The sequence below is a fragment of the Eublepharis macularius genome, chromosome 3 (assembly GCF_028583425.1).
Source record: "Eublepharis macularius isolate TG4126 chromosome 3, MPM_Emac_v1.0, whole genome shotgun sequence".
Classification (NCBI taxonomy): domain Eukaryota; kingdom Metazoa; phylum Chordata; class Lepidosauria; order Squamata; family Eublepharidae; genus Eublepharis; species Eublepharis macularius.
The window spans coordinates 80,591,493-80,614,593 of NC_072792.1; the positions used below are offsets into that span (position 1 = coordinate 80,591,493).

At 42.6% G+C, this 23,101-nt stretch overlaps 1 protein-coding gene across 1 annotated transcript in view; it reads right to left on the bottom strand.

Annotated features, from left to right (window-relative positions):
- The window catches only part of DMD (dystrophin), a 2,144,806-nt gene that overhangs the window by 1,294,184 nt on the left and 827,521 nt on the right, over positions 1–23,101 (bottom strand). The window contains exons 9-10 of the mRNA XM_054973282.1: positions 1,872–2,063; positions 43–224 (exon numbers count right to left, since the gene is read on the bottom strand). Coding sequence (XP_054829257.1) covers positions 43–224; positions 1,872–2,063 — 374 coding nt within the window. The remainder of the gene's footprint in view (positions 1–42; positions 225–1,871; positions 2,064–23,101) is intronic.

Sequence of the window (23,101 nt, forward strand, 5' to 3'; positions counted from 1 at the left end):
CACCAGCTACAAAATTGCTAATTGAAATTTCTATTTGCTTACTTGCTCTGCTTCTCCATACTTGTGACCCTGAGATTTTCCCACCGTGAATTAAGAAGATTCATTTGTTCTTGTATTTCATTTTCTTCATCTTCTGAAAGCTTCCCAAATGATAGAAGTTGGCTGCCAGCTTGCAAAACATTACCAACACGTCCCTGGTGGGCTGTTAATTCCATCATAAAACCCTTAAAAAGAATTTTAACAAAGATTACCACCGGCAAATGAAGGATAACTTTCAATGTTGCAGATTAAGTTGAAACTTCTAAAGAGTTATTGAATGAAATAATTGAAAAAGAAGTTTAGCCTTGGTTGTTGTGGGTTTTCCGGGCTGTATTGCCGTGGTCTTGGCATTGTAGTTCCTGACGTTTTGCCAGCAGCTGTGGCTGGCATCTTCAGAGGTGTAGCACCAAAAGACAGAGATCTCTCAGTGTCACAGTGTGGAAAAGATGTTGAAAGGTCATTTATATCTACTCAGGAGGGGTGGGATTGAGCTGAGTCATCCTGTAAGAGTTTCCCAGGGTGTGGAATGCTAATGGCGGGAGGCTTCACTGTATCCTGAGGAGGTTCTTTTGCATATGGATTGGTGCTTGATGTGCTAATCTTCTCTGCAGGGCTATTGACGGGTATAGAGTGTTTTGTTAGCCTGGTGTGTTTCAGAACTGGAAACCATGCTCTGTTCATTCTTAAGGTTTCCTTGGTTTCCTGTTTTTCCTTGGTTGTTTGATTCATCCTGGGTTTGATTGCTCTTTCGATTTCACTGTAGGATTTCACTGTAGGACTGTAGGAAAAACAGTCTCCTACAGGAAAAGTGTTTTTGCCATATATCAATGGAATTACTGATCAGATGGGAAAGCTTATGAAAAAGCATAACCTTCAAGCAGTATTCAGACCCACCCGAAAAATACAACAGATGCTACGATCAGCAAAAGACAGTAGAGACCCCCTCACCTCTGCAGGAGTATACCGTATACCCTGCAGCTGTGGACAAGTTTACATCGGGACCACAAAGCGTAGCATCCAGACAAGAATAAAAGAACATGAAAGACACTGCAGACTTGGACAACCTGAAAAATCAGCAGTGGCTGAACATAGCCTAACTCAAACAGGGCACAGTATCTTATTCCAGGACACCAAAATACTGGACAACACTTCCAACTACTTTGTCAGACTGCACAGGGAAGCCATTGAAATTCACAAGCATAAGCAAAACTTCAACAGGAAAGAAGAAACCTTAAGAATGAACAGAGCATGGTTTCCAGTTCTGAAACACACCAGGCTAACAAAACACTCTATACTCGTCAATAGCCCTGCAGGGAAGATTAGCACATCAAGCAACAATCCATATGCAAAAGAACCTCCTCAGGATACAGTGAAGCCTCCCGCCATTAGCATTCCACACCCTGGGAAACTCTTACAGGATGACTCAGCTCAACCCCACCCCTCCTGAGTAGATATAAATGACCTACCAACATCTTTTCCACACTGTGACACTGAGAGATTTTGGTGCTACACCTCTGAAGATGCCAGCCACAGCTGCTGGCGAAACGTCGGGAACTACAATGCCAAGACCACGGCAATACAGCCCGGAAAACCCACAACAACCATCGTTCTCCGGCCTTGAAAGCCTTCGACAATACAAGTTTAGCCTTTTCATTCAAATGCTTGGCAACAAGAACTACAACACAATCCCGCAAGCAAAAGGAAAACTAAGTCTCAAAATACCAGTCAAATTTTATATTTTTGGCCTTAATGTATTATACAGACAGGAGAACAGCAATTAACAGATGGTAAATTGTTTGTGTTGGTTTTTCAGCCTTATTGTTCACACATACCTCATGGGTGTGAAACTGGTCTTTAACTTCCTCTACATCAGTGGATATATCTCCTTGTGCTTGCAATGAACCTTCAGCAGTCAGAAGCCATGAAAGTACTCCCTCTAATGCAGTTTGGTAGCCTTCCAGATCTACTTCTATATCCATGGGAGAAGTGCCATATAACTTCTGTTCATGAACTTCCAAATGGTGCTAAAATAAATAAAAATAGGAATTGGGGAATCATCCAGTGCTCAGGTAGCTTCACTAAATAATATGTTTATCTTTTGGCACCAATGGATTGCACTGCTCGTGCAGCATCCAGACCACTCTTTGAAAAGCCTCTAAACAAAAGGACTGGGGAGAAAGCCCTGTTCCAAAATGAACCAACAGACATTCCTCATGTTATAAATGCAATTAATGTTGCATGCCTGTATGAAGACATGTTTTCTGTGAATTATGCAAAGCTCAGTTTCTTTATTTCTTGTTGAAATTCTCTAGTACAAGCAATTATCTTATATATGCATGCAACAAACATGCATGAATATCATACAAAAGTTTTAAAATTAATGCTGATAAATGTGCAGCAGCGGCATAAAATTATTTTCCCATGATCATTTAGGATGCAGTCTACAATGGTACAAAAGCATGCATGATATGCTTGAAGCAAATCAGGTTTCTGAATTGCAAACAGTGCTAAGTCCATGCTGCTAGAATGTCATCTTCTTCCCCTGACTATCCGAAGGAAAGCCAGCCTGTCCCCTTGAGGGGAATCTGGACATTCCTAATCAGAACAGACAAACAATTCTGAATGAAACAAAAAGTGTTTTGAAAAGACAAGCAAAATTTCCAATGAACAGTCTGCACATCTTTAAATTATAAAAAAAAATCAGTTAAAGTCAAATGTAAACTCATATTTGAATCTTTGAGTAGGGAGAAAAGGAGGAAAAACTGTTCATTTTGGTGGTTTTTAAAATTTCCAGCTACTTCTCAATATCCAATAAAAGTTAATGGAGTAGTGAAATTGACTCGATCATATCACACACAATTTCCTGAAAGAGTCAGAAAGAAGAAAATGTTTTTAAATGATAAATCATTGCTGACAGGAATAGCTAGTCTTCTCTTTGCCCCTTGTATCATGCATACAGGGAACTCCCAAGACTGTGAGATGGCACAGTCTGTCCCTGCATCAATAACAACAACAACAACAACAACAACAACAACATTCAATTTATATACTGCCCTTCAGGACAACTTAATGCCTGCTCAGAGCGGTTTACAAAGTATGTTATTATTATCCACACAACAAAACACCCTGTGAGGTGGGTGGGGCTGAGAGAGCTCCAGAGAACTGTGACTAGCCCAAGGTCACCCAGCTGGCTTCAAGTAGAGGAGTGGGGAATCAAACCCAGCTCTCCAGATTAGAGTCCTACGCTCTTAACCACTATACCAAACTGGCTCTCACTGGCTCATCAAGAGCACATGCTTCTCCATAAAAGTCAGGTGTATGTGATCCTGTATTGCCAGTTTGCCGTATCTTTTTTGGTTCTGGACAGGGATGTCATTTATAACCATATATCTTTGATTGCACAATTTATGGAATGAAAAATCTCTGCTGAACAGGGAAAAATACAGATTGCACAGATGGTAACTACATGTCAGGTGAAGGAAGATTTTTACGTGCAGCCACTGTTCAGCTAATCAGTTTAGGATGATCTGAAATGCCTCCTAGATTACATACCTTCCACTCAAATTTTCATGTCACAGTCATAAAAAAAGTTAAAATGTAGAAAGAGGATTAGCTGAACCCTCTTCTCTCCCTTTATAATAACCTATACAAAAGGTGATTTCTACTTGCTCAGCAACTTCAAAGCCCTTAGCCTTGATCCAAGAGAAAAAAGTGAGCACAGTAGATAAGAAAGTGTACTCGTATTCATGGACTCCTTTTTTAAAAAAAATCATTTTAAAAGTGATTTGACCAGGAAGGGGTAAAATGTACAGAAGTTGAAGCACCAACAGCAAAGTGGCAGAAAACAGAAGCATGCACGTTGAAGGCAAAGCCATATCTCTGTTTGGAGAAAGAGATGAGAGGCTGCTGAGAAAACAGTGGCATTTGTAAATCTGGAAATTCAGTGTTAGCTTTTGTTTAAATAACTACCTCTGTGAATCTAAAATGCAGGCTTTAGTTTTACTGATATAATCATAAGCGGGAATCAAAATCACACTCATGCCTCAGATTCACAAACAGCTGTCTGGCAATGGTTTCAGTACTCAACTGGAGATTAATTTTACCAATTCTGCAAATAAAGGATTTCCATTTTACAATGTGTATATGAGAAAAAGGAATTAAGATAATTTGTGGCATTCTTGTGCACCAAGGAAAACTCAAAGGGCTTAAAAATGTCCTTCAGAGTCTTAGAAAAATCAGGTTGGCTTGGCAGCTGTTCTGATTGACTCATGAAGTCAAAATATAGAAAATTATAGATTCCCCTGTACTGGACATATCTATTATTGTAACAACAACAACATTCGATTTATATACCGCCCTTCAGGACAACTTAATGTCCACTCAGAGCAGTTTACAGAGTATATTATTATTATCCCCACAACAAAACACCCTGTGAAGGTGGGTGGGGCTGAGAGAGCTCCCGAGAACTGTGACTAGCCAAAGGTCACCCAGCTGGTTTCAAGCATATTAAATATAGTATCAAAAGGAATTCGGCCCACCTGGACAGCTGCACTGCAGCTTGGACAGGGGCTGCGTTTGCAGCCCTGGAAGAAGGAAAGGCAGTTGGGCATTTCCTAGGTATATGAGGGCTTTGCTGGATGGGCGGAGCCAAAGGCATATTTGCCTGTTCCGCCCTTCCCTAGCACACAGTTGTCTTTGTTGCTCGGACTGAACAGAGCACGCTTCAAGCTGAGCTCCTCTGAGGCTGGTTTTGTTGAAGGCCCTCAGGGCTAGGCAGCAGCAGCTGCCTTGGAGAAGCTGTGCTATTCCACTGCTTGCTACCTTCAAACTCCAGGATGAGAGCCAGGGCCCAGCACCAGGCTCAGTGGTTTGGCAGAGATTCCCCCCCCTTTCTTATTTACATTTGGGGCTTGTTGTCTATCAGTCAGGAGGGCTAAGGCAGGGTGGGGCCCAGCCCCTGTAGGCCTCTGGCCTACTAGGCTCCTCCCCCCCTCTTTTTTCACTCTGTTAGCAGGGAGTTCTTCCAGTAGCAGCAGCAGTAGGCTTTGCTGTAGGCCACAGGGGTGAATTGCAGCCATCTGAGGGGGGGGATTGCTTCATATACTATTGCCACGGGCTTAACAGGGTGGATGCTGGTGCCTTTCCTCCGTGTCTGGGCTTTTTTCCTCCCTCCACCCCCATTTACACTTTGGGGGCTTGGGGTAGGCTCATGCAGATAGGGTGGCAGGCCTTCCGGCCTTAGCAGGCCTTGTTACTGAAGGGAGGCTAGAACTGGTAGTGTGGGCTTGTGGCCATCTTTTTTTAGGGCAACTACAGAGGTGTGGTTATCAGTGGCCATTATAAGATGCTGAGGCAGCCATCTTTGTTTAGGGTATCTTATTGGGCAGCAGCCATTTTGTGTGGTGGGCAGCCATTTTGTGGGTCACCCCATTGGTGGCCATTTCACTTTACCCAGTTTAACCATGCCACCCAAGAAAGGCCAAAGAAAGCCCAAAGGCAAACGGCCAACAAAGAGGCAAGCCCCTTAAAGTACTGTGCCCGTGCTGTCCTCCTCTAATAGGAGGAGTCCTTTAGTAGTAGGGTTGCCAACTCCAGGTGGTGGCTGGAGATCTCCCGGAATTATAACTGATATCCAGGCCACTGGGCTCACTTTCCCTGGGGAGAATGGCTGCTTTGGAGGGTGAACTCTGTGGCATTGTACCCTGCTGAGGTCTCTCCCCACCTAGGGCCACAGAGGTCTCCCCACAGAGGCCACAGAGGGCAATATCATAAAGAGGTCTCGAGGTCAGGATCAGGTCGGCCCAAGAGGCTGGAGTCAGCTCTGTCCTCTGTGGGAAGTGTTAACAAGATTTTCTGCCATAGACAAGCATGAGGAAAAGGACATGCTAGAGGTGGAAGTTGAAGCAATGGACCCTGATGCTTGCTGTGGTGCCAGCAGAAGGAGGGTGTATGCTGGATGAGTTTCAGAAGTGAAGGTGGTGGGGGCATAGCCCTGGTGGCAGATGGTGCTGACGCATAGGTGGCTTCGGATCATCCATGCTGTCCTGAAGAGGCCTGCCCTATAGCATGATGATAAGCACACGAAAGCGGGCATATGCATGGCTGTGGGGGCCCTGGGTTCAGCCTCTGTTCCTACACCTTTGGTGCTTTACACAGGCAGAACCCAGGCTAGCATGTCTCAGGGCCTGAGCTAGTCGGGACAGTGGTCTTCATGGCTGCAGCCATGAAGCAGGCAGGTTGCTAGTCCGCACACACGGTCAGCTTTTTGTCACTGTGACATGGCAATGAGTCAAGGGTTTGGCATTAATGGGCTTGATGGCTTCCTGGCTGCCCCCCCCCCCACTTTTGTTCAGCACCTGGATATAATATAAAGTGCATAATATAATGGGACTTAGCTAGCACTGCATGGTTGCGGTGTGATGAGGAATTCCGTGTGTGGGGACCTACCTCAAGCTTGGCTTACCCTGAGACAGGATACACTAGCAGCTTGGGCCACAGGTGATGCCTCCTGCAATACCAACATGAGGGATCTCTTTGACAGCGGTCACCTTGTTCATAGGGCTGCTGTTGATCCTAGTATCTGTGTCCCCAGTGGTGCAGTCCTTTCAACCCTGGATGCTTTGTTGGGAGTTCACCTCACATGGGGTAGTGCTAGGAAATTCTGTAGATCTGGCCAGGAATGCCCAATCTGAGGTGCCCCCCCTACACACACCTTTATGTCTTACAAACTCCAAGGGCATGGAGTTCGGCCTGGTGGGAATTTGAACAGTGGTCCCAACATCAACAAACTGGAGAGGAGACATGTCCCATAAATTTGAAGGTTCTTAGTGGTTGCTGGCTGCAAATTCCAGGCACCAGGATCCCCCTTTATTCGCTAGTGGGTTTCACATGGATGTTGGATCCCTGTTCAGGGTCCTGATACAAAATAGCAAGGGAGTGTTCTGAGGGCAGGGTGCTGCCCCCTCCTCCTTTTTGGATGCCCCTATTTTTCCACATATAGGTCCTTTGACCAGCAGTCAAGGTGGCTCGGTGATGTGGGGTCTGCAATTAAATGGCAAAATGTGACATTGAGCCTGCCTTTCACTCACCATCTCAAAGATTTTATGTCATTGGGTTTCCCTTCATGGGGCAATATCATAAAGGCAATCTTACAATCAGGGCTCTTCTAAGGGAGTGCTCTGTCTTTTAGTGGCCTTTGAGCACTTCAGCTATTTTGGCACGTGAGGGCTCTGCAGGTTCTGGCCATTGCGAGGGTTAATTTTGCCTATAGAATGATGGCACCCGATAGAGAGTTTATTGGGACCCCCACTTAAGGCCATAGGTTCTTCATCACAGGCTTAAGTTTTGTAGGAGTATCAGGAAGGATTTGGCAGTGTAGGATGAGTTAAATTGCCCAACTGCTTTAATGGGCTTGCCTTTTGGAATGAGGACCTGCTCTTAGAGGCAGAATTTTCAGGTTAGCTCTGATGCTTCTTGGTCTCTAGATTTTAGTGGTAGTGTTTTGTGGTGAGGGAGTTTGTCTGCCACACTGTTCACTTTTGGTGTGACAATTCAAGGGGCAGTCCAGGTTTCATGTCACCCCCCCCCCCCGCCCAAGAGTTATGGAGACCATTTATGCTCCAGTGCTGCAGTTTAGGTGGCGGGGGGGTCACCTGGGTGACCTCAGGGTCATGGCATGCCCATTTCCTATAGCTTTACACGGACTTGCTGCTCTCCGGCCGGTAGTGAGTTTAATGACTCAAGGGGAGTTGTGGTCCTCCACCTCACATTGTCTCACAGGGCATGCCCCCTTTCCCTACAGGCTCATGCAGGCTTGCATCACCCAGGCAAGTAGTGACCTGATTCCTAGAGGGTAGGTGCGGACCTTCGCCTCACATCCTGGTCATTCACCTGGGGGTGATGACCTTGGCTCACTTTCCTTACAGGCTCATGGAGGCTTGGACCACCCAGGAAAGTAGTGGCCTGATGTTCCAAGAGGAGGTGTGGACCTCTGCCTTGCATCCCTGTCATTCACCAGGGGGGTGGATGACCTTGGCTCACAGGACATGGCCCTTTTAGGTCATGCCAGCTTACACTGCCCAGGCAAGTAGTGCCCTGATGCTTTGTGGGGAGGTGTGGACTTCCACCTCACATACTGGTCATTCGCCTGGATGGTGTTGACCTTGAATTACAGGGCATGGCCCTTTCCTTACAGGCTCACACAGGCTTGCCGCACCCAGGCAAGTAGTGGCCTGATGCTTTGAGGGAAGGTGCAGACTTCCGCCTCACATACTGGTCATTCGCCTGAAGGGTGTTGACCTTGAATTACAGGGCACGGCCCTTTCCTTACAGGCTCACACAGGCTTGCAGCGCCCAGGCAAGTAGTGGCCTGATTCTTTGAGGGGAGGTGTGGACTTCCACCTCATGTACTGGTCATTCACCTTGAGGGTGTTGACCTTGAATTACAGGGCACAGCCCATTCCTTACAGGCTCACACAAGCTTGCACCACCCAGGCAAGTAGTGTCCTGATGCCTTGAGGGGAAGTGTGTACTTCCGCCTCATGTACTGGTCATTCGCCTGAAGGGTGTTGACCTTGAATTACAGGGCATGGCCCTTTCCTTACAGGCTCACACAGGCTTGTGTAGTGGCCTGATGCTTTGAGGGGAGGTGCAATCCTCTGCCTCCTGTTTTGATCATTCACCTGGATGGGAATTACTTTTGCTTTTGGGAAGGGCTGGGGCATTATTGGTAGCTCCCCAGCTTACTGAATTCGACAACCTCTACGAGGTGATGGGGTCTACCTATTGGTTGCTGGCTATGACATATTCCGGGATGATTTATGGCAAGGGTTCAGGTTGGCCATAAGCCACCTGTGGGGCACAAGGGCCTAAGCAGAGGCTTGGCCCTAGCGGTGGCAGGTTAGGATGGGAAAATGAGTGGGACAGTGACCCCCTTGGCACATCCCCATTGGTGGGGAATTGGGGTCTGTCAGGAGTGATTGGTGTGACTCCACGGCAGCCAGTTGTGAGGGCAGACTGCCACATGGCTCCCCTGTACAAGTAAGGCCCTTCTGCTGTACGGCAAGGTGCTGCAGTCTTGGAGGGGGAACCATTTGCCTGGCCAGTCGGATCACACCCATGCGTTGTATGGCTCACCCCAGCAGCAGTGGGGGCTCACCCGGACAGGTCAAGGCAGAGGTCATGGGTGACCCCAGGGCTTGACCTGTACCGCTAGTTAGTTAGATCCCTTGCCGTATTGACAGTTTATGTTGAAATTAATAAAGTGGCCCAATTTTATACCCAAGCTTTGTGTCTGCCATTTATTTTGACTAGGGGGGCAAAAGAAACCTAAACATTATCTTCAAAATTATAGAACAAAATTTAGGTCCTAATTCCACCACATTTACATCAAATCCAAAACACATTATTCCCTCTGAATTCAGTGATGTCAAAGTACTATATTTAGATCTTGTATATAAGACAGATTTTACACTATTTCCCTTTCATCCATCCCCCTCCATTGTACAAACTCAGTAAGAGAAAAGAAAATTAATTAACATCTATAGATGTTTTTGTGATATATATGATACTTTATTTTTCATATTTTCATATGGGCAACATTGTATATACAACAGGATGGAAATAACCTGAGAAAAGAGTAATAATGACCTAATTTGACTTTAGTTTGATGTGTCTTGTGAATCATAATAAATGTATCTCAAGAACTGTTAAAATAAGTCTATCATGTTCTCTCACCTTGCATGCATTTTGAGTGACATTTGGACCTTGTTGGCTGCTGTTTTTCAAATCAGATAGGCCTCCAAGATTTGTTTCTTCTTCCCAGAATGCAAGTGCATTCTACTATAGCAATTAGATTTTGAACTTGCCAGCATTCAACAACCATTCAGTCACTGGGAAATTCTGCTTTTTTTCTCATTCATTTTTAAAAAGAAGTAACATCTGTCCAATAAAAGGTTCTATAGAACTCTAAAGCTTGCACAATGTTTTGTGTCATATGAGTTGGCTCAATAAAATACATAATTTTGTTTCTTTTTTCTGGATTTTGCAAGGGCCAATACAGTTCTTTACAACATTTTAATACTGAATCAGGTTATATATCCATTTGCCTCAGTATTTGCCCATCTGCCTACTCTAACCGGAAGCTGATTTCCAGTCTTAGGCAGAAAGAGGTCTTTCAGAACACCTTTGACTTGAGATCATTTAGCTAGAACATGCTGGGAGCTCATTCAATACACCTTCTTGAGTTTTCCCTCTGCAGTTCTACAGTTTGTCTTAAACTTGGTATGCAAAAGCCTACATTTGTATTGAGGTCAGCCATAGAGCATATGCTATCCAGAGTTTATTAACCACTTTATATCCTAGTTAAAAACATGTCAGTCATAGCCTCTGCACTACACCAGAATACCAAATGTGCCCATGGGTGATATGGCACTCAATAACATCTCAGGTGAGAGCAGGTAAAGTACTTGTCCAACAGGGATTCTGACTGGCCACTGATGTTCCAGTTAGCTGAGCAGATTAAAACAACATTGTTTCAGTGGCAGCTGCCACCATAGTGTTTGTTTTACTGTTCTCTCTCACTTCTCTTTCACAGGGTATTTTTAAAATTACCCTGAGCTTTTTCTGTGTATGAGGCTCCACCTCCTACAGCAGCCATTTTGTGGTTGGCTATGCCTGCCGAGACAGCCATTTTGTGATTGCACCCACCTCCCTGATATGAATTCATAAGGTGCCCACATGGTCAAAATGTTGGGGACCCCTGCACTACACCATAGTTAAAACTAATCATGGAAGAAAAGGGAAGCATGTCTGCTTGAAGCCAGCTGGGTGACTTCGGGTCAATCGCAGCTCTCTGGAGCTCTCTCAGCCCCACCCACCTCACAGGGTGTTTTGGTGTGGGGATAATAATAGCATACTTTGTAAACCGCTTTGAGTGGGTGTTAAATTGTCCTGAAGGACAGTATATAAATAAAATGATATTATTATTATCATTATCATTATTATTATCATTATTATTATTATCCCATAATATTCTCCTATTCTTCTAACCATGGATATGAAGATTAATCTGCACTAAGCCTATTTCTTTCTCAGAGATACACTTTTCATAAACCTACATGTAGAATTAATGTAAACATAAAATTACTACTGAAAATACTCAACCTATGCCAAATGAATGAGTTCATGATTCATATTTCAAAAACAATATCTGCAGATTTGTAAAGGTTAGATGACCTCAAGGATACAGAAACCTATGAAGACCCCCCTTGAAAAGCTAACTTATTGAAATCTGCTTTCAAAACAGAAAATTCAAATGTTAACGTTCTCAAATTAAACAAGCTATTGTATTTTCATTGTATTTTGTCTTGTTACATTTACAAAGACAGAGTTAAGTCCAACTTAAGTCCAACATGCATCTGACGAAGAGAACTGTGGTTCTCGAAAGCTTATGCTACAGTAAAGTCTACTGGACTCCTTACTATTTTACTAATACAGTAAAGTGCTACTGGACTCCTTACTATTTTACTAATATAGACTATCATGGCTAACTTCTCTGGATCAAAGACAGAGTTGCTGCAGTTGTTAAATGTCCCATTTTATTTTATACACAATTAGGGAAAAAAACTAAAGTGTTCAAGGAATTAAATTACTTTCTATGGTTATGTACAGATGCTTAGTTTTAGTTCATGAAGTATAAACCAGATATAGCTAATTGAACCCAATTATCCCCTCTCATTCACACACAGGCCATTTTTACACGCGCCCCGGGAGATTGCACAAACTCACAGCGTGAAGTATCTTCCTAGCACGATCTCTCGACACGATCCCCTTTAATGGCCTGATGACGTCAGAAAAAGGGCCAATAAATGGGATTGTGCCAGGAAATCATGCTAGGAAGACGCTTTTATGCCGTGGGTTTTGTGTGATCTTCTTGGTGCATGGCCATGTGAAAACAGCCACAGAGAGAAAGCGATACACTGAATTTTGTTAAGGATCCACAGAAAACTTAAGTCCAACTTAGTTAAACTAGCAACAAAGGACTGCTTGATGAGTCTAAATCTTAATATGTATAAGAGAAGCTGTTCAACTTCCATGTGAGAACATGTAAGACTAACATCACCAGAAATGATCTTTTCAGTAGTTGCCTCAGCATTATGGAATTCACCCCTTCTGGATGGTCAGGTGTCCCCAGTTTAAATGCACCCTGGGCAGAAAGTAAACCTTTGATGCCCTGCCAACCTCATGTTAAGGAAATCTCTTGGGGGAAACACCTGTGGAGGCAAGGGCACACCACTCATTCACTTGCCCATTTCCTCCCTCACAGCACCTTCCTATGAATGTGAATTTGAATGTAAGCTCTACAGAATTCAATGGATCAGAGAAAGGAACTGAGGTTCATCCTGCATGCATCTTCTATTTGCCTGTTTATCATCCAGCTGCCATGCCAGAGTCTCCTCCCTAGTCTTGCTTCTTTGTTGCCTGCCCAAGTGTCTGGCTGATCACCACCTCTTTCCACAGTAGAGAGGTGGTACATAAGCCTGCTCCCATCACTCACTCAGTGCTTGCTCACTCTTGCAATAGCAGTACAAAGGGTAGTGCTCAAAAGGTAACGCCTCTGACACTGCCCTCAATTTGAGGGTCCTCCTCACAGCTGTTTATAAAGATAATGGCACCAAATTTGCACTGAATATAGTCCCCTCTATAATCCAAAGACCCCTTAAGTTCCAAGCAGATTGAATAATGGAAATGCTCAAAGTAAGTGCCTGTTGTCACAAGCGTACTTCTCTCCACTGACTCAAGCGAGAAAGACTTCCTTTGCAGAAAAATTTTCCACTCCTTACCATCCTGAAGCTCTGCCATTATTACCTATGGGGGACTTTGGGGTGTGTGTGTGTCTGGAATGGTTGTTTTTCAACCAAATATTACCAAAATTGCAGGCAAGTCAGTACAGCACCTCCAATAAACAACCTCCATGTTTCAAATAAATGGGACCCAATGGTCCAATACTATGGGCCCTTATACAAGCCATCCTATTACAGAGAGAGGAAAGAGCCCTGCCCCCTCAAAGGAAGGAGGGAAAGAAAAGAAGTGAGCCAGAACCACAGCTCTGCTTGCACAGGCCTGGAGTTGCCTTCCCTGGACCACTGCCTGGAAAATCATTACAATCAAAGAAAAAGAACACTTTTTTTGGAGAGAGGATTCTCAAGCATCCCAGATTTGTTATCATTCTGTAAAATCATGGAAATGAAACAAAACAACAGGTTTGTGTATATTTTCAGCTTGGGAATTTCATAATGCACATTCCTCTTGCAGATGATCATTAGAAGGAGATGTCAATAGAAAATATGTTAAAGGTGTCTTCATTTATTCCAGGACTGTACTGAAAATGGTTTTGGGGTCAAAGCCATTACTAAAAGGAATCTCACTTGTAAGATATACAATAAATAGAGGGGAAACCCCCCACAAGAGATATAGAGAGCTACAGTACTCAAGCACAGACTTAGTAAGCAACCAATCAATTGTAATAATTTTTAAATATTTTTAAAATACTGAATAAATATAGTGCATATAAAGTGATTAGTGCATATAATAAATAGTCAGTCATAAAAAGCATACAAAATCCCTTCCAAATCCATCAGTATAGTATCTACAAAATCACAATTAAAGGTATATACAAGGAACAACTCCTTGTTTCAATTGTTGCCAGCCATGAAGGTAAGTCCTGTGCTGTGATGTGTCCAATATGTCAAAGTCTCAATTTTCACAGGTACATGATGGAGATACACTCCTGCCACTGTCTAGAAAACACTGCTAAGTAATATCCAAATACAAATTAGGGCTGCACAATTCTAATGAGGTTTTTTTTTCTTCAGAACAGACCAAGACCTAGGGGATGCAGGAACAAAACTCAACTGCCCCCAGCCCAATGAGGAGTCAGCTAATGTATTCAGCTCATTTAGGATAGATTCGTTTTCCAGGGCATCTGTATAGGTCCTATAACTATTTTACCTGAAACAATAAAAATATATATGCATGCATAAAGATATATCTTGAATTTACATGTCATTGGGATAGATTGTGCCAAACTCACATGTCATGTTTCTCCAGCTCCAGTATATCTCTATGCACTATCTGTTCAAACGCCTCTATACACATATCCACAGTGTTGGGAATAAAGGCAGATCTGCTCTTAAGTCTGGTGTCCTCATTATCATTGGCCAATTTATTGCCAAAAAAATTTCATAACTTTATTTGTATGATCAACTTAAATAATTTTATATGTCTGAAAAGATCTATAAGATGGACAAAACTCAGCCCTTTGTTGAGGACCCTTTTCTCTAAATCACTTAATGGGTGGCAAGACAAGTTAAAAATTAGGTCTTGTGTTTCCCTTTGTAATAGGGGTGGGAAGAGCCCCTCCCTAAAAAGGCTTTCTGGGACTCAATATAACAACCCTATTCCTCAAGTTCCTCAAGAAAGAGCCCTCCTCCCCTGAAGTCTCCATATCTGAGGATTCTGTTGTATCTAAATCTGAGTAATGTTCTACAGGTCCTGCCCAGGATACTCTTTTGTGACCAGCTACCTCCTGATAGTCCCACCAGAGGTATATTTTCCCATTTGCATAGTCCCTGCCATCTCTCTGGAACTTTTTGATCTTTATGTCCTGTAGATAAATGGAAATGTAGCTTAACAGCAAGAAAAGAAAATCACAAACCATAAACGTCTTGACAAGCAAACCAACATACTTAAATGGAAAGCAGGTGATGGTGAACTTACAAACCAGCAATTACTGGTCAAATAGATTTTTTATTCCTTTTTTTTTAATTTTATTTTTTAATTGATGCATCACTTATTATTACATTTCAATACAGTCATAGTTCTCCTATGATACATCTTTTACCCCTTTTGTATTCCTCTAAAAAAGGAAATGTACAAAAAAGTTTGTTTTGTATCCTCTGCAATATGACAATGATTTGGACTTAAGAGAAGGGAAAGAGTAGAGAGGAAAGACTCAGATCTTCAATTTTCATTTGTGTTATTATGGAATGCTTTTTTCATTTTCAAAGGAAATCAGCAGATGAAAGGACCAACTATCTTACTGAAGGAGCAGCAAATCTTGTAGTAACATCTAGTGAAGCATTTAGGGCCAAAAAGACCACAATCCAATTCAGAAAAAATGTACAGCCAGGTCCTATGTTGCTGCTACAACCACAGAAGCTCAACAGAAACTAGTGCTTATCTGGTAAAAGAATCAATGGAACATTCTATACAAGGCTAGTCATGGCAAGCACCTACTGAAGGTGGGCAATCTCTTGCCCCTCGCTCCCATTTTAGGATGCCACTGAAGCAGCCAGTGTGGGAAATGTTTGTTTGTTTTTAATTGTCATCATTGTGACATTGTTACATCACGTCTAGGGACAACCCAGAAGTTATATCAAACTTGCACTAGGACTGGGCTCATATCACTTCAGAGAAAAAACTGAAAGTGATTTGACACCATCATGATGAGGGTGCCACCCATAACTCTGCCTCCAGACTCCCATCAGTTGCCAGCCACTGGTATCTCAACATAGCCATTTCAACACTCCTTAAAATGCAAACCGGATGCAGCCTGCTATCGGGGCTGTCCGAGCCACTGTTTTTACTGGAAAGCGGGGTGTTCCAATGCCCGTTTCCACCCCCAACTTCAGGGAGAAGTGGGGCTTGAATGCTACTTATCCCCAAGAGAGTGTGATCTCGGTGATAGAGGGGGTTCTGAATCAAGGACTCCCACTATTACCTTGAGGTCCCCTCGAAGAATGGTGAGCTACTATCTCTGCAGTGCCTCAGGAGTCATTAAATTGGCATAAGATCCTCATAACCAAGCTTCAACAACAGCTTTTAACAAAGAATTGGCAAAGGAAACAACACAGACAGCCCGCAGAATCGGCAAAGGTAAAGATCATTATCGTACTTTTCAATAACAAAATGGCAGCAAAAGACCAAAGGAAAATTCATTAATGGACAGAATATAAGACAAGAAGTGCTAAACAATAGAATTGAGACAAATTTGGAGAAGCAGGAGAAGTAAAAAAGGACTAAAAATATAAACGGGAAATTTGTTTATACTTACTGCAGTCAGAATTGAGATAACGAGCGTGAGAAAGTGGAGGGGGACTGGAGAAACATCGCGAGATGGGAAGTTAACTGCGGGGCAGACAAGTGAATGCCTAGCAAGGACAGAAAATTGAAAGGGAAAAGGAGCGACGCAAAAGGTTTGTGCTCAGAAGCAAAACAAGAATATTATTGGAGGAGCAACGAGACCAGCAGGAACAGGAAGTGCGCCATCTTAAGTAAGGCACGAAGCTAAGCCAGAAACCATAGAGATGCTGTAAAACTACCATAGAGAAAAAATGCCTGACATCTTGGAATTAAAAAAAATATTTTTACACTTATCAACACTTTTCTATTTTAGAAAGATTACCAAGAGGAGGTAAGCTTTAACGTTTCAACACGGAATTAAGGAAAATGGCAGACACATGGGGGGGGGCTCCAAACTGAGTCCCATGATGGCAGGAAAAAAAGGAGTGGACAAGGAATGGCAAATGTCAATAGAGGCTGCAATTGAAGGATCGGAGAAAAAAGCGGAGAATCATAAAGAACTGCTTCAGAAGATGCAAGAATTGCTGGCAAAGGACTTCAAAGAGATGAGAGATGCTATTCAAGCTGATGTAGCCGCTTTGACCAAGACTGTAGAAGGAGTAAAGGAGGAGTTGCAAGTAACAACAAAAAAAGTAGAACAGGTTGAGCAAAAGGCAAATGATATAAAAGTAGAAATGAAACAAGAAAATCAAGCAATTCAGACAAGAGTGGCAATGATGGAGTGCAAGGCGATGGAGAGACAGCTAAGATTTCGCGTCATTCAAGAATCTGAGACACAAACCACACAGGAACAGATGACAGAGATATTGTCAGAATTTTTAGGGAAAGAGAAGTGTGAGGCCCGTCCCCACCCGCCGCCGCCTCCCCGCGCTCTGCCGTATTCCTGGCTACCGCTGGGGTGGGTGGGTGTAGGGAGTTCCCTCCACCTCAAACTAGGCAGGGACAGCGGTTACTGCACCTGCGTCTGTCTCCTGCCCGCTGGTCTGGAAGCCTCCATCTCGCCCTCTCTCTGCACCTTGCTCTCAGCCAACTCCTTCTCCTCGGCGTCATTGGGATTCTCCCTTTTATGCTCCCCCCTCAGCTTGCTTCCTGCCTCCTCACCAATCCACCTCCGTGCTCTCCTCCCCCCCGCCCCGTGCCTTATCCTCTCCCTGGCCATTGGTGCCTTCCCCTGTCCATTCCCGTGCCCCTCCTGCATCCACCCTTCCTGCCCCCACCTCCCTCTTCTCCAGCCCCCGGCCAATCCTCTCCCAGGCAGGCCAGTCCTGACTGGACCCCTCACACTGGGGAGCCCTCCCAGCCATCTGTTTCCCAATCAGGGCTCCAGATGCCCAGTGTTCCTGCCCCCCTTCCTGTGCTGGTGGCCGGACCCGCCCTCGCCCCAGTGTGGACCGCACCCGGCCATCTGCCATTGCCCCGGCAGGCTGCCGGTTCAGCTGCCGACCCTCCTCGCCCCCACCACCCTCCACCGCCTGCTCCGCTGGCTGCGGTGGCGCTGGGAGCCATATCCCCGGGAGTGCCAGCGCAGGCCAGCATCCCCGCAGCCGTCTCCTGCCTGCGCCATGCCCGGGCGCCTCTTCGCCGCCTCGCTCTCTGGCGGCTCTGTCACTCCTTCCCCCCAGCCCTCTGGTGAATGGGGGGGTCCTTCATGGGGGCGGGCATCGGCAGGGCTGCTGCAGGGGGTGGGGTAGGGCCTGGCTGGGCCCAGTCCGGGGCAGGAAGGCCCTGCTCCAGACAAGAAGGATGAAATAACAGCAAATATGGACCTTGCATATAGAATTAATTCAGCTTTTGCAAAACAAAGGAAGATACCAAGAGATATTATTGTGCAACTAGTGACAAAAAGAATGAAGGAAGAGATTCTCAAGAGGCATTTTGAAAAACCCTTAATAAAAGAAGGGAGTAGAATCAAAATTATGAAAGAAGTACCAAAACGGATTCTCCAAGAGAGGAAGAAATACAGGGAGCTGACCCAGAAGTTAAGAGACCAGGATATTAGATACAGATGGGTAATTCCAGAAGGACTACGCTTTTATTATAAAGCGTTGAGAATAGTTATTCAAACTAAGGAGCAGATGGAAAGATTTTTACAGGAACATGTAGAGGACTTTCCTGGCATATTAAAAATGTAACAATATGGAGTACAATTTAATATCTTGGAATGTCAATGAACTAAACTCACCCCAAAAAAGAAAAACAATTTTTCATTGGCTAAAGAAGCAAAATTCTAATATAATATGCCTACAAAAGACACATATTAAAGATAAAGATGCAAAATATTTAAAAAACAAGCAATTGGGAAAGGAATATATATCATCGTCCAAGCAAAAGAAAAAAGGAGTGGTGATTTATATAAATGAAACTCTAGAATCAAAGTTAATCTTCCAAGATAGTGATGGAAGATATATAGCTGTGGAAATAAATATAAATGCAAAGAAAACTCTGGTAATAGCCCTTTATGCCCCAAATGGAGCCAAAGACCAATTTTTTAAAGATATATTGAGTAAATTGGATCAGGATGTATTTGAACAGATGATTTTGGTTGGAGACTTTAATGGTGTGGTGGATTTACAACTAGATAAAAAATCGAAAGCAAATGTTAAAAAAAATCAGGAAAATTGCCAAAAAAAATTTTTGAATTAGTCCAGCAGAGAAACCTGGAAGATGTATGGAGAAAGGAAAATCCAAAAAGTGCAGAATTTACTTACTACTCCGCAAGGCATTTATGTTTTTCACGTATTGACATGATTTGGGCGACAAAGGATTTGACTTTAATGACTAAAAAAGTGGAAATATTACCAAGGGTGAGTGCAGACCATAATCCAATGTTATGGAAATGGACAATGGGCTGAAAAAAATTTAGATGGAGAATAAATGAGGATTTATTACAAAATCGGGAGAACCTGAATTATTTGAAAGAAGAAACTAAACAATTTTTTTAACAAATAATAATAATGAAGTTTCAGCACAGATGGTATGGGACACTTATAAGGCTGTAATAAGATGAAATTTAATTTTATTAAATAGTAAGGACAAGAAGAGAAGACAGGAGAAATGGCAAGAAATACAACAAAAAAATATAAAAAAGAACAACAGTTAAAGAAAAAACCTGTGAAAAAGTCGATTATACAGGAAATTAAAATACTACAAGACCAAATAACAGTCATTAGTAATAAAGAGCTAGAATGGAAATTAAAGACATTAAAGCAGAAATCATTTGAAGGAGCAAATAAACCAGGAAAGTATCTAGCCTGGCAATTGAAAAAAAGGAAGGAAAGGAAAATCATTAATAGAATAATAGAAGATGACAAGGAGTTGAGAGAGCATCATTCAATTAAACGTGCATTTTATAAATATTACACTAAGTTATTTCAGAAGAAATCCGTAAACTTACAAGAAATGGAGGGGTATCTGAAGAATATTCATTTACCAAAGATACCAGAAAAGATGAAGCAGAGACTGAATGCTCCAATTACAGAAGAGGAAATCATAGAAGCAATTGATGCAGCTAAGATTGGGAAAGCACCAGGACCTGATGGGATCATAGCTAAATTTTATAAAGTAATGAAGGAGGACCTAGTACTGATTTTAAAAAATATAATGAATGAAATGCTTCAAGGAAAAGGCCTCCCAGATACATGGAATGAAGCAACTATTGCTCTGATCCCGAAAGAAAATCAAGATTTGACAGATGTTAAAAATTACAGACCCATATCGCTTATAAACAACAATTACAAAATAATGGCAAGATATTAGCAGAAAGACTTAAAATATGGTTAATGGATTTTGTAGAAGATGATCAGGCTGGATTCTTACCAAATAGACAATTAAAAGACAACTTGAGAGTGGTGATAAATGCCATTGAATATTATGATAAGCGACCTGATAAAGAAGTTGGCCTATTCTTTGTGGATGCAGAGAAGGCCTTTGACAATTTGAACTGGGACTTTATGTTTGCGACTATGGAGAAGATGGACTTAGGCAATGTATTTATAGAAGCAGTCAAAAAAATTTACAAATTACAAAGAGCAACAATTTGTGTCAATGATGACCTAACAGAGAAATTTGAAATAAGGAAAGGAACTAGACAAGGATGTCCACTATCGCCGCTTTTGTTTGTGATGGTCTTGGAAGTATTATTGAGGAAGATCAGGGAGGATGATATTATAAAAGGGATAAAAATACAGTTCCTACAAACTGAGAGCATTTGCAGACGATGTGATGTTTATAGTGGAAGACCCTCTACAAATCCTGCCAAGATTGTTAGATAAAATAAAAGAGTTTGGAGATTTGGCTGGCTTCTACATTAACAAAAAGAAATTAAAAATAATAACAAAAAATATGACCAAGAAGAAGCAGCAGGAACTGAATGATTTAACAAATTGCTAAGTGGTACATAGAACTAAGTATTTGGGGATAGAGCTGACAGCTAAGAATATAGATTTATTCAAGAATAATTATGAAAAGCTCTGGATTCAAATTGAAAGAGACATGATAAAATGGAATAAATTAAATTTGTCATGGTTAGGTCGAATTGCCACAATCAAAATGAATGTGCTGCCCAGAATGATGTTTTTAATGCAAACAATACCAATAGTGAAAGATAAAAAGCAATTTGGAAAATGGCAGAGAAAAATTTCGGAATTTGTCTGGGCAGGAAAGAAGCCAAGAGTGAAAATGAAAGTTCTTTGTGATGTGAAGGAAAGAGGAGGTATGCAGCTACCTGATCTAAGACTTTATCATGAAGCGATATGTTTGGTGTGGATTAGAGAATGGGTAACCTTGACCAATCATAAGTTACTAATATTGGAAGGACATAATAAAATATTTGGATGGTATGTATATATGTGGTATGAAAAATATAAAATGGATGCAATGTTTCAGCACCACTACTTAAGAAGAAATTTACTGTTAACCTGGCTCAAATACAAGAAATATATAGAAGAAAAGAAACCACTTTGGATTGTGCAGACTGAAGTAGTTAATCCAAATTTGGAATATCAGGGGAAAGAATGGCTTACCCTCAAAGAACTGACAATACTAGAAGATGATCAATTGAAGCTTAAAAGAAATGAGGATTTGCCATTTAGATATGGTTGGCTACAATAGAGACAAATCAAAGACTTATTTGATTCAGAGCAAAGAAAAGTAGGTTTTAGAACTAAAAACTCAGACTTGGAAGAGATACTATTGGGAGATAATATTAAAGTAATATCTAAAATGTACAAGTTGTTATTGAAGTGGTTCACAGAAGATGAGACAGTAAAAGTTCAAATGGTAAAGTGGGCTATAAACTGTAATAAAGAAATAACTATGGAAGCATGGCAACAGTTATGGAAAAATACCTTAAAAATATCAACTTGCACCAGTATTAAAGAGAATGGGTATAAAATGTTGTATAGGTGGTACTTAACACCGAAAAAGCTAGCCATTGCTAACAAACAGTTGTCAAACAACTGTTGGAAGTGTAAAGAGCATGAAAGTTGGTTGTTGTGGGTTTTCCGGGCTGTATTGCCGTGGTCTTGGCATTGTAGTTCCTGACGTTTCGCCAGCAGCTGTGGCTGGCATCTTCAGAGGTGTAGCACCAAAAGACAGAGATCTCTCAGTGTCACAGTGTGGAAAAGGTGTTGGCAGGTCATTTATATCTACTCAGGAGGGGTGGGGTTGAGCTGAGTCATCCTGTAAGTTTCCCAGGGTGTGGAATGCTAATGGCGGGAGGCTTCACTGTATCCTGAGGAGGTTCTTTTGCATATGGATTGGTGCTTGATGTGCTAATCTTCTCCGCAGGGCTATTGTCGGGTGTAGAGTGTTTTGTTAGCCTGGTGTGTTTCAGAACTGGAAACCATGCTCTGTTCATTCTTAAGGTTTCTTCTTTCCTGTTGAAGTTTTGCTTATGCTTGTGAATTTCAATGGCTTCCCTGTGCAGTCTGACAAAGTAGTTGGAAGTGTTGTCCAGTATTTTGGTGTCCTGGAATAAGATACTGTGCCCTGTTTGTGTTAGGCTATGTTCAGCCACTGCTGATTTTTCAGGTTGTCCAAGTCTGCAGTGTCTTTCATGTTCTTTTATTCTTGTCTGGATGCTACACTTTGTGGTCCCGATGTACACTTGTCCACAGCTGCAGGGTATAGGGTATACTCCTGCAGAGGTGAGGGGGTCTCTACTGTCTTTTGCTGATCGTAGCATCTGTTGTATTTTTCGGGTGGGTCTGAATACCGCTTGGAGGTTATGCTTTTTCATAAGCTTTCCCATCTGATCAGTAATTCCATTGATATATGGCAAAAACACTTTTCCTGTAGGAGACTGTTTTTCCTTGGTTGTTTGATTCATCCTGGGTTTGCTTGCTCTTCGGATTTCATTTCTGGAGTAGCCATTTGCCTGAAGTGTGTGGTTTAGATGATTAATTTCCTCATTGAGAAAGTGCGGCTCACATATCCGTCTTGCACGATCCACTAATGTTTTCATTATGCCTCTTTTCTGTCGGGGGTGGTGATTGGAGTTTTTGTGTAAGTACCGATCAGTGTGAGTTGGTTTCCTGTAGACCTTGGACCTAACTGAAAGTTTGCTTTGCGGATGACCAAGGTATCCAGGAATGGGAGTTTTCCCTCGATTTCTTTCTCCATTGTAAATGACCTGCCAACACCTTTTCCACACTGTGACACTGAGAGATCTCTGTCTTTTGGTGCTACACCTCTGAAGATGCCAGCCACAGCTGCTGGCGAAACGTCAGGAACTACAATGCCAAGACCACGGCAATACAGCCCGGAAAACCCACAACAACCATCGTTCTCCGGCCGTGAAAGCCTTTGACAAAGCATGAAGTTTCTTTGTTTCCTATGTGGTGGACTTGTCAAAAGGCTAGGGACTTCTGGTCTAAAATATGTGCTGAAATGTCTTTGGTATTACAATATAATGTTGCAA